This window comes from Heterodontus francisci, chromosome 35, assembly GCF_036365525.1.
Source record: "Heterodontus francisci isolate sHetFra1 chromosome 35, sHetFra1.hap1, whole genome shotgun sequence".
Lineage (NCBI taxonomy): Eukaryota > Metazoa > Chordata > Chondrichthyes > Heterodontiformes > Heterodontidae > Heterodontus > Heterodontus francisci.
Genome location: NC_090405.1, coordinates 34169213 through 34186613, shown reverse-complemented (window position 1 = coordinate 34186613; position 17401 = coordinate 34169213). Strand labels below are relative to the sequence as shown.

Genomic DNA, 17401 nt, shown 5'->3' with positions numbered 1-17401 from the left:
ATATTCTTCTGGCATTTCTTGCTGTTAAAAATGAGCCCTTCGCAATGAGTTATTGTCATCAGTGAGTGATGATTTCGATCATGCTCTTCTTTGGTTTTGCCCATTACCACAATGTCATCGGCCATGCATATACATCTAGGCATGTTTTCTATCATTCTGTCCATGTGCTGCTGAAACAGATCTTGACTGACAGATAACCCGAAGGGTAGTCTCTGGAAGCAATATCTTCTAAATGGTGTCCTGAAGATAGTGACTTCCTGAGATTCCTTAGCTAGGTGTACCGACCAATGTCCATGTCTCGCATCCAACTGGAGAAGAACTTGGCTCCAGTGAACTTGAGATTTAATTCCTCTAATGTTGGAATCTTGTGGGGGCATCACTTTAGGGAGAGGTTTAGACGCCTTGGATCTAGACATACCCTGATTATTCCATCCTTCTTCAGTATGCAAGTAATTGAGCTGCACCAGTCTGTGTGATGATGCACATGATGGATGATGCCATTGAGTTCCATATCATTCAACTCGCGCTTAAGCTTTTCTTGTATGTGCACGCTGCACTTTCTGGGAGGGTTGATTGACAGAATTGCGTCCTCTGAGGTGCAGTATGCCATTGTCTTTGAAATCTCCTATGGTGTCGAACCTGTCTGGGTGCATTTGTTGCAGGTCGTGGACAGACTTAATGCGGGAACCCTTGGTCTCTTCTGCTGTAATGGGTACCTCGGTGACCTCGTGGATAGTCACAATGTTACAATCCTTACACGCTGGTAGTCCTGCCACTACTGGTCCACTTGTGTCTACCAGGTAGCATATTTGTGGTTTCCATGCCAACTTGCAATAGCTGCATGGTCACTGTATGAGGATAAGTTTGCAGTTATCGGTCGTATCATTGATTTCCAATGACTCCGGTACATATCCTTCAGGATCTGGACTGGTAGGATATTTGCATTAGCGCCAGTGCCAATCTTAACCCTGAGTGTATGTTTGCCAGCTTTCTTTGGGCACATGATGTTAATGGTAGAAAAAGCTTCAAGTTGTTTGACTTCATCAACACAATGTGTCAGCTTCACAATGTGGAACATCTGCTCTTCTTCTGGGTGAGAATTGCTCTGCTCTGAGTCTTGTTTCGCTGTGGAGTTCATGTATCGGCTTGCATTTATGTGGAAGTGAGCAGAAAGGCATGGCACTATGCTTAATGGGAAATATAGCCAAGTTAGGAATAGTAGCTTTGCTGAGCTTTGTTTTTAAGTGGCAGAAACCACAATGAAATAGTTAAAAGTAAAGGCAGAGCGTGTGAGACTGTAAAGACTAGCCGACACTGGTAATTGCAAGGACATCTGTTCTTTATGGCCTGATTGTGTGACTCCCTGTGGTTTGGAACAAATGGACTCCTGTGAATCAAATGATGTCCATCCCTGTGTGAGTGATAAGGAGTGCTAGGCCCCTCTTATCTTCGTGAACTGCCACTACTTGTAGCTGCAGACTGCACGAAACACTCAGGAATGTACACCTAATAGAGATAGCAGGATGCGCCGCAATTACTTGTCACAAGGTAGATACAGAACTCATGATCAATGTAGGGAGTGAGACCAGAATGTTTATTGATGATTCCTATGCTCTTGCTAATTAGCTTGCTTGTCCGCTTTGTTTTATCTTGCTGGTACAAAACAATATTTTATTAGTAACAAGTATGTATTGCGAATGGAGTGTATTGTAACCTCAGTAACAGATGTACTGCATGTCACCACGTGGGTGAAGTCAAATTGTACCGCACTGATTGGTTAAACAAGGAGGTGTAGCATGAATCTTAATGTATAAACAGTAGTACCTGTATCACAAACTTCATTTACTCTGGTGGACCTGACAGACTCTGGGGTGGAGTCAGTGTCATTGCATTAGAGTAAGTCAGCCGGCTAATGCACAAATAAAGTAATTGATTTTACCTACACATCCGACTCGGTATATTTACTGAACCAGACTGAAGGCAAAAAGAACTCAGATTTACATTTACACAGGTGTCTGGTGCTCTCCTTGCTGCTGTTGCCCTGTTGTTGTACCTGCTGTCTGTTTGTCTGTGTCCTACTGTGACTTCTGCGTCTTTGTAGCCAGATTGCTTGCATAGGCAGACCCGGTGTCCTTTTGCACTGCACGCTTTGCACAGGTCTTGAAATGCAGGACAACTTTGCGATGAGTAGGACCAACCACACTTACCACACAGCTTGCTTGCTCTTTTCGACCTGGTTAGTGTGCCGATACTGTTGGCTGCCATCTATGAGTCAGCTTTGACCACCTACGGCAAAAGTGCGAAGAGAAATGCAGACTGGTTTCAATCTCATAATGAAGAGCTGGAACCTGTCATAGCCGCTAAGCGCATTGCACTTTTGAACTACAAGAAAGCCCCCAGCGATTTAACAGCCGCAGCACTTAAAGCAGCCAGAAGTACTGCACAAAGAACAGCTAGGCGTTGCGCAAACGACTACTGGCAACACCTATGCAGTCATATTCAGCTGGCCTCAGACACCGGAAACATCAGAGGAATGTATGATGGCATGAAGAGAGCTCTTGGGCCAACCATCAAGAAGATCACCCCCCTCAAGTCTAAATCGGGGGACATAATCACTGACCAACGCAAACAGATGGACCGCTGGGTTGAGCACTACCTAGAACTGTACTCCAGGGAGAATGCTGTCACTGAGACTGCCCTCAATGCAGCCCAGCCTCTACCAGTCATGGATGAGCTGGACATACAGCCAACCAAATCGGAACTCAGTGATGCCATTGATTCCCTAGCCAGCGGAAAAGCCCCTGGGAAGGACAGCATTACCCCTGAAATAATCAAGAGTGCCAAGCCTGCTATACTCTCAGCACTACATGAACTGCTATGCCTGTGCTGGGACGAGGGAGCAGTACCCCAGGACATGCGCGATGCCAACATCATCACCCTCTATAAAAACAAAGGTGACCGCGGTGACTGCAACAACTACCGTGGAATCTCCCTGCTCAGCATAGTGGGGAAAGTCTTTGCTCGAGTCGCTCTGAACAGGCTCCAGAAGCTGGCCGAGCGCGTCTACCCTGAGGCACAGTGTGGCTTTCGTGCAGAGAGATCGACTATTGACATGCTGTTCTCCCTTCGTCAGATACAGGAGAAATGCCGTGAACAACAGATGCCCCTCTACATTGCTTTCATTGATCTCACCAAAGCCTTTGACCTCGTCAGCAGACGTGGTCTCTTCAGACTACTAGAAAAGATCGGATGTCCACCAAAGCTACTAAGTATCATCACCTCATTCCATGACAATATGAAAGGCACAATTCAACATGGTGGCTCCTCATCAGAGCCCTTTCCTATCCTGAGTGGTGTGAAACAGGGCTGTGTTCTCGCACCCACACTTTTTGGGATTTTCTTCTCCCTGCTGCTTTCACATGCGTTCAAATCCTCTGAAGAAGGAATTTTCCTCCACACAAGATCAGGGGGCAGGTTGTTCAACCTTGCCCGTCTAAGAGCAAAGTCCAAAGTACGGAAAGTCCTCATCAGAGAACTCCTCTTTGCTGACGATGCTGCTTTAACATCTCACACTGAAGAATGCCTGCAGAGTCTCATCGACAGGTTTGCGTCTGCCTGCAATGAATTTGGCCTAACCATCAGCCTCAAGAAAACGAACATCATGGGGCAGGATGTCAGAATTGCTCCATCCATCAATATTGGCGACCACGCTCTGGAAGTGGTTCAAGAGTTCACCTACCTAGGCTCAACTATCACCAGTAACCTGTCTCTAGATGCAGAAATCAACAAGCGCATGGGTAAGGCTTCCACTGCTATGTTCAGACTGGCCAAGAGAGTGTGGGAAAATGGCGCACTGACACGGAACACAAAAGTCCGAGTGTATCAGGCCTGTGTCCTCAGTACCTTGCTCTACGGCAGCGAGGCCTGGACAACGTATGCCAGCCAAGAGCGACGTCTCAATTCATTCCATCTTCGCTGCCTTCGGAGAATACTTGGCATCAGGTGGCAGGACTATATCTCCAACACAGAAGTCCTTGAAGCGGCCAACATCCCCAGCTTATACACACTACTGAGTCAGCGGCGCTTGAGATGGCTTGGCCATGTGAGCCGCATGGAAGATGGCAGGATCCCCAAAGACACATTGTACAGCGAGCTCGCCACTGGTATCAGACCCACCGGCCGTCCATGTCTCCGTTATAAAGACGTCTGCAAACGCGACATGAAATCATGTGACATTGATCACAAGTCGTGGGAGTCAGTTGCCAGCATTCGCCAGAGCTGGCGGGCAGCCATAAAGACAGGGCTAAATTGTGGCGAGTCGAAGAGACTTAGTAGTTGGCAGGAAAAAAGACAGAGGCGCAAGGGGAGAGCCAACTGTGCAACAGCCCCAACAAACAAATTTCTCTGCAGCACCTGTGGAAGAGCCTGTTACTCCAGAATTGGCCTTTATAGCCACTCCAGGCGCTGCTTCACAAACCACTGACCACCTCCAGGCGCGTATCCATTGTCTCTCGAGATAAGGAGGCCCAAAAGAAAAAAAGAACTGTTGGCTGCCCCCAGTGCTTGCAAATGCTGTTGTCCAGCTACAATGGGTTCATATTTCCTGCCATCTTCTAGCAGCACACCAATGTTGTGACCTTTCTTTTTCCCAAAGAGGTCTTTCTGAAATGCTTCAATGGGTGTGGAAACAATCACCAGCTCTATTAGTCACTCTGACAGCTCAGTTTCTGAAAATCATATTCGTTGCCTTACTATGGCATCTACTAACAAACTGCTCTATTGATTCCTGTGGCTGTTGCCTGTAGGACACCAATTCCAGGGGATGGATTCTAAAGTAACTCTTAATCAGAGCTGATCTTCTAACACTTTCTATATCTTTGCAGGATCTTTCTGGTCCTTGTCAGATAAACCACGGTATTGATTCTGTATAATCCCTCATTTCCAACTGCTATCAATATTTTTACATTACCTGTTTCTCTGGTTCTACAGTCAGTGAAGCATAACTGCATTCTTTGTACTCAGATGGAATATCAATGGCCTTCCAGTTCATGCTGGGAAATATGGTATCCTTACTCGTGCTGTTGTTTTGCTTTAAAATTTGCTTTAAGACTTATTCTCTGACTCTGCACTGGTCCCCTTTAAGAAACTCCCTGTTATTTAGACGAGCTGCTTGGATTGAGAGGAGCAGGTGTTCTGTGTTTATCTTGCTTCCAGCACTTAAGCCTGTCTGCTTACACAGCTGTTCAATAGGCAGTTCAATTGCTATTTTTTAGAGTTTATGTTCTTCATGTTGGAGTGGTTTAATGATATTTTTATAGCTGTAGCTTTGTGAATGGAAGCTCTTCTTCACACTCAAGTGATATAATGTGTTTTTTAAACTTTGGCTGCATGGATGAGGCTCTGCAGTGATCGGGGTTTTCCCGAACACTGACGCCTCCTGTACTGGTGCCGATTTCCACCAGCCTGGGGGAGGAGTTGGGTCTTCCCTGGGTTTTTTTTTATGAAGCCAATTTACTTGCAACCTGTCATTCTGTGCTCTGTCTTCTACAGCTTGAGGTAAGTTTTTTTTTACTATTTGAGCCAGTACTTTTTGAACTTTCTCTATAGTGGCTGTAGGAAAGTCGTTATTAAAGCTATTTTGCCCGTTGTCTTCAAATTAGACTTATTCTTTTCACCACAGCTACCACCATATAATGAGTTCATTATGTTGTCTGATATAATATAAATGAGATGCATGGAGTCCAGTTATACTGGAGATCTCTAACAGGTTTATTGACAGCTAACAAGTATATGCAGTATTTACTATTTACAGAACCTTCCTCTAGGTGTTACAGTTGCAGAGTGACTCTGGCTTGTAGTCACATGAATACATCTTGGTACTTAGATCATTAGCATACTTAATAGCATACATAGATTTTAAAGGGACATCACTCTTAAAGGCAATCACACAACAGAGATGTCTAATGGTCGTGAAAAGCGCTATATATCTTTCTTTTTTTCTTATCTCTATAATCTCCCCCAGACCTACAACCCTCTGAGATCTCTGTGTTCCTTCAATTCTAGCCTGTTGCAGAACCTCAGTGTTGCAGTCCCCACCATTGGGGACGATGCCTCAGCTGCCTGGGCCCTAAACTCTGGAATTCCCTCCCTAAACATCTCCTTCTCTCTCCCTCTCTCTCCTCCTTTAAGATGCTCCTTAAAATTTGCCTATTTGGCCAAGCTTTTTGTCACCTGCCCTGATATGCCCTTATGTGACTCTATGACAAATTTTGTTTGATGACGCTCCTGTGAAGCACCTTGGGACTTTTTATTACTATTTTAAAGGTGCTATATAAATGCAAGTTGTTGTTATTTTTGAGAGAGCTGTCGCTGAAGATTGCCACCCATCCAAACCCTCCACCAGTCTCATCGAATGTCCGTAAATCTGCCAGAAAGCACACAGGGCCCGCTTACAGTACAGGAAGTGATTGATTTTTACACCTGGGTGTACCTCATGTCCCAAGGACAGACAACCAACTGCAAGAACACTGTTATAAAGAGACTTTCTCCAGGAGATCTTGCCAAATGGCTGTTGCAACTGGGAATCGATTCTCATTTGCCGCCTCTTCTTGCTGGACCTCTGCTTGACTAACTGAGTGTCTCCCTCCTCTGGAGCCTCCCAGATGATGTCTCTTCACAGGGTGAAGTTGTATCATACACAGCAGCATATCAAGATATCGTCATGCCTTCGCTGGGCTGTACTGCATGATAAGAAATAAAAGAAAGGATTTTCAGTTCAGTAGCTCCTTTCACAACCTCAGGATGTCCCAAAGCACTTCACAGCCAATGAGGTACTTTTGAAGTGTAGTCACTGCTGTAGTGTAGGAAATGAACAGCCAACTTGTGCACAGCAAGATCCCACAAGCAACAATGTAGTAATGATTAGACAACCTGCGTTAGTGATGTTGGTTGAGGGATAAATGTTGGCCGGGGGAGAACTCCTTTACTTTTCCTCAAATGGTGCTTTGGGATTATTTTTTCACACATCTGCCTGAATGGGTAAATGAGGCCTCAGTTTAACGTCTCGACCAGCAGTGCAAGGCCTCACTGGGTGGCAGCTCTAGATTATGTGCTCAGGTCTCTGGTGTGGGGCTTGAATCCACAACTTTCTGACTTAGAGTACTACAAACTCCGCCACTGTTTGTATCTTGGATAGCGCCAGCCCTGTCCAAGTAGTGGTGGAATTGCTTCAATATGCCAGTGGTATGCCCAGGATGACTCTGATAGAAGCATGACCCTTACGGTACGTGTTGGTGTCCTTGCATGTTAAGACTGCAATGAGTAGCCTTAATCACTCAGAAACCATTTGCCTTTGTGGCTCAAATATTGGTGGAAGGATGGACTGCTTTATGATAGTACCCTGGTGAAGAACCAGGGACAGGCAATGTATTTTGTTTGGCATCTACCCGGTGGGGGCACGTCAGAACTTTTACCTTTAAAGGGGTTGAAAGTAGGGATAAAAAAAATTCTACCCACTTTATGCCAGCATAGCTTGTGTGACCAGTTGGTAAATCTCCTCAGTTACCCACTCAGCAATAGTCCATAAACACAAAATGTTTTCGCTGTGCCTCTTTATGAGTGAATCACTTTATCAAAAGCACGGCTCCCATTCAAATCCTCTCAGTCTCTATTAATCACTCAGTTGAGCTGGCTTTTAGTTCCATGAGTTCTCAAACATGATTAAAGAACCAGTGCCACGACAGCGCAGGATAATAACGTAATTGTCTCCAAGGGACAGATGAGCCTTAATGCTAAAATTCAGGCACCTGCAATTCAGCGACTCACAATGACTTGGAGCCCCCAGCATTGAAACTGTCTCCCCTTTCCGCAGATGCATGAGCTCATTCACAGAGGAAGCTACAGATTTGCAAACTAATTGCTGTGACTCCCACCAGCCTAGGCGGGCGGTTACCTTCAAGCGTGAGGGACCGAAGCCCAAGGGCCTAGGACAAAAGCCCTCAGTGTGAGACCCGAGAACTGTGTCAGGAATTGAGTTGCCAACCCTCCAGGACTGTCTTGGAGTATCCAGAGTTACTAGCTATAAAAATATTGGAGAAGGATATAAAACGTTGGAGGGGGAAAGTATGTGATAAAATCTCCAGGAAAACATCCAAGAAGATTTGGCGACCCAAGCCAGAGGGATTATTAAAAAATAAGCACATTTCATTATTCACATGAAAGTAAGCCTTTTGTATCTTATGGGACACTGCCTGGTAGGACTTAACTAATAGAGCAACATACAAGGGTCAGCTTGGTTCTGTGAATAGCCTCTGGGTTAGAAGGCTGTGGACTCAGGATCCACTCCCAGAGTGTAATCTAGGTCGGAATTCAATCCAGTGCTGAAGGAGGGTTGCATTGTTGGAGGTCATTTTGGAGGAGGTTCATTGAGGCATTTATAAGATTGCATAGAACTGTGGCCTCATCGATATTCGGGGAGATGATGAGAGTTTTATTTTATGCAGCGAGTTGTTGTGATCTGGAATGTGCTGCCTAAAAGGGCAATGGAAGCAGATTAAACAGTAACTTTCAAAAGGGAACTGGATAAATACTTGAAAAAAAAATTGCAGGGCTATGGGGAAAGGACTGGAAAGTGGAACTAATTAGAAAGCTCTTTCAAAGACACGATGGGCCGAATGGCCTCCTTCTGTGTTGTATGATTGTAAGTGGGATTTCTACTACACAATGTGATAAGAAATCATATGACAGATTTTACACCTGAAGGGCTCTGCCCCTGAAGGGCATTGGTATTTTTTGTCCATGGCCTTTAATATGGCTTGAGGCGCACACTGCACATGACCACCCTGTCAGGGAGGGCCTAGAGCCAGAGGAAGGGGAAAGTTCAGGGCCTTCTGGATGTTGCTGGACATCAGCAATCAGAAGGCCTCAATTCAGTGCATACTATCTGGCCTGATCCCCTCCAGTCAGCAGTGGGTACGGAGCAGAGCATATGAAAGGAATGGAAGTGGAAAGGAACGACCTACCTCCATATAGCGTCTTTCACAACCTTAGGACATCCCAAAGCTCTTCACAGCCCAAGAATTGCTTTGGATGTGTAGTCACTGCTGAAATGTAGATGACAATCTAGGCACAGCAAGATCCCACAATCAGCAGTGAGATAAATAGTCCAATATTCTTTTTTAGCGTCTACAGGTGCATCAGATTGCGCAAGGGCCAGAAAGCCAACAGCACCAGGGGGCACTGGGCCACTTTGGTCCCAAGAGAACAGCCAGTGGCTCAGCACCTTCAACCATGAGGGAAAGCTCCGAGAAGGAGGTTCTGCGTTCAATCACTAAAGGACAACATCAGCCACACATACACAGAACTCCTCAATATCCGATTATGCAGTAAAAATATCTGAATTGTCTAATAATTTGAACTGAACAGTATAAATGACATGGCACAGTGAGAAGCTAGTGCTTAAATAATTAAATTATCAGATCACTTAACTTGAGCAATTTTAAAATTAAGAGTAGACTATATTGATATTTGGAGTCCCTGGAATTTAGGTTTGTGCAGATGCAAGTGTTGGCGGAGGTGTACTGAGTTACTGGAGATGGTGACGTAGTGATGATGTCCCTGACCTAGTAAGCCAGAGGCCTAGGCTAATGTCCTGGGGACACAGGTTCAAATCCCACCATGGCAGTTGGTAGAATTTAAATTCAACTAATTAATGAAGTTCAATTAATTAATAAAAATCTGGAATTGCAAGCTAGTTTCAGCAATGCTGCCATGAAACTATCATCTGTCATAAAAACCCATCTGGTTCACTAATGTCCTTTAGGGAAGGAAATCTTCTGTCCTTACCTGGTCTGGCCTCCATGTTGACTCTGAACTCGCTCTGAAATGGCCTAGCAAGCCACTCAGTTGTCAAGGACAATTAGGGATGGGCAAAAAATATTGGCCTTGCCGGTGATGCCCACATCCCATGAAAGAATAAAAAAAAAATACATGTGGGGAGGAGGATTAGTACACTGGGTGAAGTTGGCTAAAGTTCTCTATTAAATCCTGCAGTATTGCTCCTACTGCAGTACAGTGTTTCATTGGCAATGCCTCCTGGACAGTAAAAAAAACAACCAGAATCTCTCCTCACAAACTCAAAGTTCATTTTAATATAAGCTCCAGGTAAAGATTCAGTTGCCTCTGATCCATAGTCATTGAATTACTGTCAGCTCAGAAGATCATTGGCCATTTTCACTTGGGTGATCTGAATGCACAGTGCATTCCCAGGAAGAAAATTGTTGAAATCCCACCCTGTGCTTATTTCCATCTCATTTCCATATCTGACCATATTAAAATGAAGCTCTCAGGCATTTGGGTGCAAAACCACTTTGGACCAACCTAAAACTGCGAGCTGATGGATCACAGGTGAGTACAGGGTGAGCAGAGGCAGCTGATCCAGTTCCCTGACCATTGGCCATGGGGACACTCATCCCTCTGCCCAACAGTGGCGAATGAAACATGTTCAGATCAAAATGATACCTGGATTCCAAGGGGTAAGCTACAAGGGGAGATTACACAAACTAGGGTTATAATCCCTGGAATTTAGAAGGCTAAGGAGTGATTTAATCATAGCTTTCATGATGTTAAGGGGAACAGACGGGGTAGATAGAGAAAAATTATTTCTGCTGGTTGGAGAGAGTTTAGAACCAGGAGGTAGAGTCTAAAAACTAGAGCCAGACCTTTCAGGAGTGAAGTTATGAAACACTTCTACACAAAAAGTTTGGAACTCTTTTCCACAAATGGCAATTAATGCTAGATCAATTGTTAATTTTCAATCTGAGATTAATAGATTTTTATCAGCCAAAATTGTTCAGGGATATGGGGCATTGGCGGGTATATGGAGTTAGGTCGCAGATCAGCCATGATCTCACTGAATGGCGGAACAGCCTTGAGGGTCTAAATGGCCGACTACTTTTTCGATATTCCTATTAGCCCTCTGCCCAACAGACAGGTGTACAGACACCACAAGTCAACAAATCATAAAACCAAATTAGACTTCTTTAAAAGATGAAAGTGCCAAATAAACTTTGAACATTTCTTTTCAATTTTATTCTCCAATTTATTATGTTTCTGTCCAACTTATTGGAATGAACAAATTCAATTCCACTTCAATGAAATACAGAACGCACCCAACAATTCTAATCAGTAATAAATTTGCAGGTACAATTAGGAGCTTGACAGTTCTACATCAGAAATACAAAAGTGTACAAGACTGAATGAAATAAGATACGCTTAATAAGCCTCAGATGGTTTACACCTTCACTATTACATACATCAAAGAGATCTCCTGACATTAAAATAAAAGACTACAACATTAATGTAAAACTTGGAATGTCGCTGTTAGGTATAAGTAATCATCGTGTACACTGTGATCAGGAGATGATTCTAGGGCTGATGAATTTTCCCCATGGGTGCGGTTACTCTTTAACATAGACCCTCGTACACACGATGTCATTAGCAACCAGTGTCTGAAATGAAAGAACAGACAAATATTTTATTATTTGTACCAGCTCACTTCAAGGCCTGTACTTACTTTAAAGAATATGCAACATCTGGTATCAAGATTTATATTCAAGTGTGAAAGAAATTTAAAAAAAAGGAAAAATGACTTGCATTTGTATAGCACCTTTTATAACCTCAGGATGTTCCAAAGAGCTTTACAGTCAGTGAAGTACTTTTAAAGTGTAGTCACTGTTGTAATGTAGGAAATGCGGCAGCCAATTTGTGCACAGCAAGATCCCACAATTAGGAACGTGATAATGACCAGATAAAGTGGTGTTGGTTGATGGATTGCCCAGGTCACTGGAGAGAACTGCCCTACTCAATTTCAAATAGTCCCATGGGATCTTTTACATGAGGCTCCTTGGTTTGATGTCTCATCTGAAACACGGCACCTCCGACAGTTCAGCACTCCCTCAATACTGCACTGAAGTGTCAGGCTGGAATATGTGCTGAAGTCTCTTGAAACCATTAGCCTTCTGACTCAGAGGTGGGAGTGCCAGCAGCTGAGCTGAGCCTGATATTGACCAGAGCAACATTGGGGATGATTATCTGAGAGTGTGTGAACAGCAGGGAGGGTTAACCACGGACTTCACACATCATGCTTCCCACTGGCCATACGCACGAGAGTAATCACTGAGCAGCATGAATGAATGAGAAATCAAAGTCAGCCTTGGTATCCCAGCCAGAGACCACTGTAAAATCAGCCTCATTGTTACTGACTGTTACTTCCTTTGACAGTGGAGTTATAATCACCTACCAGGATTAACTCATTGTTCACCAACTCCCGGGTCCAGTGTGTTTTAGGTCCACTTCCATTAAGAAGAGTTTGCTTGCAGTAGATTTTGTTCTCACTTTCCCAGTTGGGCAGACTCTACAAGGAAAAGTGTGAACAGGACAGTTAGAGTTCCCAGACGAACACGTAGAAATAGGCCCATTCTACACAAAGATCCCCAGTCTTTAGTTTCTCACTTGTTAGGTATTTTCACTGTTGTCTACTGGTTATGGTCCTGGACTAACATTGGAACATGAGTAAACCATTTCTCCTCCTTAAGCTTGCTCCCTTAATCCAAAGGTCACGAGTTCAAATCCTGATATGGCAAGTGAAATTGAATTTGATAATCTGGTAACTTGCGTAAGGATTCAGACAAATGACCATGAAGATGGCTGGATTGGCATAAAAACCCAATTGGCTCACGTATGCCCTTCAGGGAAGAGATCCAACCCAACCTGGCCTGGCTATGTGATTGACATTTAATGTCATCGGGGCAATGAAGGATGGGTAATAAATACTGCCTTGTGACGTTGCAAATATATTTTTTTAATATGCAAATATTAAACCACTGAGCTGGACACAGATGACCCAATAAACTATAACGTCCCTATTTGATCAGGAATCAATTAATATTTTGCGGCAGAGTTGATAAAGAGCTGAAGCCGATTGCGATCTTCAGGTCTAAGTCATGTCTAACTGATTTAGAGCTGGTGCTAATCCTGTCAGAGGTCAAGAACCAATAACACTCAAATCTCATAAGCTCGTGTGCATAATTATTCTCACTAACCAGTGTGGACTGAGGTGGTGAGAGTACTGTCACTGGGCCAAGACTGGCACCTAATCTGCATTATTTCATTTATTTCTGTCTATTTGTTGTGCCTTTCTTAAGTGCGAACTCATGGTGCAACCTTGCTGGCTAACCTGACAACCTGGCTCAGCCCAGCAGAAATTCTGGTGCACTCATCAGGAATTCTGACTCTGTACTATCAGAATTTCTGAGTCGTTTATTAGGAATTGGGATTCACGTATCGAAAATCCGGGCATGTACTTTCTGAGTTTCACAGTGAGAGCATCTTTGGGGATGCACTCCTGGATTCCTGATAACCTCATTCAAATTCCTAACGGGCGATAGATGGAAAACTGTGGCCAAGGCATGCCCAAATTCTCAATGTGACCTCCTGGTGAGTGAGGCTGCATGGTGGGAATGCGATTTTACCCCTCCGTCCTACCTTGAAACTGAAAGTCTGTGTAGAATAAATTCATTGTGGAGATAAAATATCAAATGGAAAATTTTTTAAAATCATTTAATTCCATTCACTGCTGTCATTTAGCTGGGTATCACTGCTCATCTTAGAGTGTCATAGAGTTATTTTGGTAAAGAAGGAGGCTATTCAGCCCATCAAGTCCATGCCAACACTCTGGAGAGTAATCCAATCAATCCCATTGCCTGGCTCTATCCCCGTAGCCCTTCAAGTTTATTTCCCTCAAGTGTCCATCCAATTTCCTTTTGAAATCTTTCATCGTCTCCACTTCCACCACCCTCGTAGGCAGCGAGTTCCAACTCATTACCACTGTATGTGGTTTTAAGATTGTAAGGAGGTTATTTTGACTTTGTACAATAGTGTAAAACAGAAGATTGTAAATCAGCAGCTTGTTTCATATCCCAGAATCATACCGTGTAGAAAAAGGCCATTCAGCCCATCATACATTTGCTGGCTCTTTGAAGGAGCTATTCAAGTAATCCTACATCTCTGTTCTTTCACCATATCCCTGCAATTATTTTCCTTTTCAAGTATATATCTGTCACACCTCTGGTGTCACACCCAGGGTGTCACATCCATTACTCTTTAAGTACCCAAAATAACCATGACCATGTTTGGTTAATCTTGCTGATTTGCTGAAATATCTGATTGTGGCTTGACTGATAGGAAAATCTTTCACTGCCAGTGAAGAACTAGCAACCCAAATTCACACCAACCAAGCTCAGTTTTCTCCCCCACGCAGCCAGCTACCAATCCAGAACCACCACAAAACAAACCAATCAAATCGTTCAATTATTTTAAATTTTTTTGGAGCGTATTGGCTGTTCCTCAGCCGGCCAATGATGTACAACTGCCAAATAAAACCCAGAAATGAAATCATTCACAAAAGATACTTCAGTTTAACTATAAAACGGCCCATGTTCTGTTGCAAATTCATTCAATAAATTTTTCCTCCGGCAACTCCACAGAGGCCACTCCAGGACTGATTCAGTGCCCAGTCTTCCTGCTTCCAATCCAACACCGTCACCACAGCCAAGTGCCACTAGACTTTAGACTTGAATCCAGACTTTAGCCTCAGCTTGCACCCAAACTGACCTGGGGGCTTGACTATAGTGTGTGCTTTATTCCCAGCCAGCACATATCTCACCCCCAACTGCTGTGCACAAAGTCTCCTGAAAGCAACCAACTGTTTCCAACACTACCCCAACTCCCCCCCCTCCCCCCACCACCGCCCACTTCAAATGTCTGGCAAGGAATGTATCAAAGATGCAACCTCTCCTCTGATCAGAAGATTGTGGGTTCAAGTCCCACTCCAAAGATTTGTGCATAATATCTAGGCTGACAGCCCAGTGCAGTACTGAGGGAGTGCTACACTGTCGGATGTGCTGTCTTTCGGATGAGATGTTAAAGCAAGGCCACACCTGCCCTCTTGGGTGGATGTAAAAGGTCCCACGGCATTATCTCAAAGGAGAGCAGGGGAGTTCTTCCTGGTATCCTGGCCAAATTTTATCCCCCAACCAATATCACTAGAAACAGATTATCTAGTCATTATCACATTTGTGGGAGTTTGCTGTGCGCAAATTCTCTGCCATATTTCCTACATTACAACAGTGACTACACTTCAAAAAAGTTCTTCATTGGCCGTAAAGAGCTTTGGGACATCCTGAGATCATGAAAGGCACTATAGAAATGCAAGTCTTTCTTGTTCATCAACTCACTGTATATCAAAAGCCAGTGTTGGGAGCTCAAGCCACTACTTGATAATGTTTGGACTCCAGCTTCACTCACTCTCTGCTGCTGAAGCAGTGACAACATTTCAACGAGCAGCATCTACAAAGTAGCAGAGTGCCAGGCGAGCAGCAATAGACAGGAGACAGAAAGAATTGAATAGCAGGAGAGAGAGAGAGAAAGACATTTCTTTTTCCCATTTTCCCCTGAGCCACAGGAGATCAGTTCATCTATTTAAATGCTGTCAGCTCAGAAGCTGCTCAGATGTTACTGGGAAGTGAGTTGTCTACAGCATCATTAATTTAATTGAAAGTAAACTGGCCTCGTAATGTGCCAGCTAATGATGAATTAGTCACTATTCCTCTTACTGTCACCGCAGGGAGCCACCCACAGTTATTCGTTACATGTTAATGATGCATCCTGTGTCTCGTTGCAGCATGTCTCCCTGTCCCTCACTATCTGATATTTCCTTCCCTTTTACTGTATTAAAAATGTTTTTCACCCCTCCCGTCCAGTTACTCACAAACAACACCGACTATTGAATGCTCATTTTATTCTGAAAATCTTGAACAAAGAAATGTTGAGCCCACAATGTGGCGATTCAATATACTGTCTAATCCTTTTAGTTCAAGTCAAATTATCTGATAATTCAGTTCTTAAGCAGGAACTCTCATTTTGCTGTCTAATTTATGTGGCTTAATTCACATTATTGCATCGTTTTTTTAAAGACCATAAAAGTCAGGCTACTTTGAATTCCTGGTAGGCTGTAAGTTCTCACGTCACCTTGCATTTTCTCCCGTCCACCGTCTCCTCTTCGAACTCCTCTCCTATCTTAAAGTTGATCTCGGTGGTCCTCACTGTGGTGGAGGTCTTGATATAAAACTGGTCCCCATCCTGTCTGATTTCCACCAACGGTTTGGATGCTGCAGTCACCGCTACTTTCCTCAGCATTGCATTGACCCCTGAGCGGAGACATCAGAGAAGGAATGAATCGGCTCAGAGCAGGCAAAGTAATTCGAGAAAGAAAATACACTGGGACAGACTTACAGTGGGAGATCATGGTTCATTTGATTGCGTATTTCTGCTTCAATTTTTTATCTTCTGGGCAGGTTACCAATCTTTTCTATTGCAAGAAGTACACATAATTTGGCGCTAACAATGACCAGCTCACAGCACAAATCAAACGTTATGCTTGAGGTGCTAACTGGATTTGAGAAGGGATTCCTGATCCACCCTGCCCCATCCAGTTAATTACAGACACCAATTATTGAATGTACCAAATAAAAGAGCCACATGCACCAGTGTTAGGTCACACAAGAGACTCACTCTGGGACCAAACATTTGGAGGGCTAAATTTTTCAAAGTCGTTCTTCAAAAGAGCAATGAATGATTTCCTGGAAAGTGTGAACATTATAGAACAGAAGTAGGGAGCCATAAGTAATGGATTTATTTATTGATGAAGCTGTTGCTTCACTTTTGTCAGAATCTTACTTCCTATTCCACTTGAGGAAAAATGAACTGATTGATGGCCTTGTCTGCTGTGAAAAATTAAAGCGAGACGAACCAAGCATTGGATTAAGATTCAACCTAAAGGTAACTGCCATCTCTAGCTTCATGCATTTAATTGTACCATGAAGTCCCGTAACAAGCAACTAGAAACAGGGATCATTGGAACAGAGTTAAAAGAAATCAGCCTTACCCAGTACTTTCAATAGCTCATCAAAATTCTCACTGCTCCTCATCTTCCAAGTGCCAGCAAAGTTGGGCATTTTGTGCGAGTCTTGTCACAGAGGCTAGGTGCTGTGCTTTGGGTTCTCTGTAGAGTGATGCAATTGCTGCTTGCTAGCTGCTCTCAGACTCCCAGCTGCTGCCTCTCAAACTCTGCTGCTCATTACGCGAAAGGTCTCAGCTCTGAATCACTCAGTGTGCTCCCAGAGTCCAAACTCCCCCCGCCCAACTACAGCCTTATATTTAAAGCGGCAGCATCTCTTTGTCTCTTTATGTACGGTTGGCGAAGGGAGCACCAGCCTATGACGGAGTCCGCTGTCTGCTTTCAGATTGGCTGAAAAGAAATCCAGTGTGAATTTGTTCAGTGAGA

The 17401-nt window shown here is 43.9% G+C and overlaps 1 protein-coding gene across 1 annotated transcript; it reads right to left on the bottom strand.

The window, feature by feature from the left end:
* Positions 1-11456: 11456 nt before the first annotated feature.
* On the bottom strand, positions 11457-17072 carry LOC137350476 (cellular retinoic acid-binding protein 1). Its single transcript, XM_068015126.1, has 4 exons — positions 17003-17072; positions 16087-16265; positions 12299-12412; positions 11457-11507 (listed from the first exon to the last, which is right to left on the bottom strand). The coding sequence occupies exons 1-4, from the start codon at positions 17070-17072 to the stop codon at positions 11457-11459; spliced, it is 414 nt and encodes a 137-aa protein (XP_067871227.1).
* Between the last annotated feature and the right edge of the window lie 329 nt (positions 17073-17401).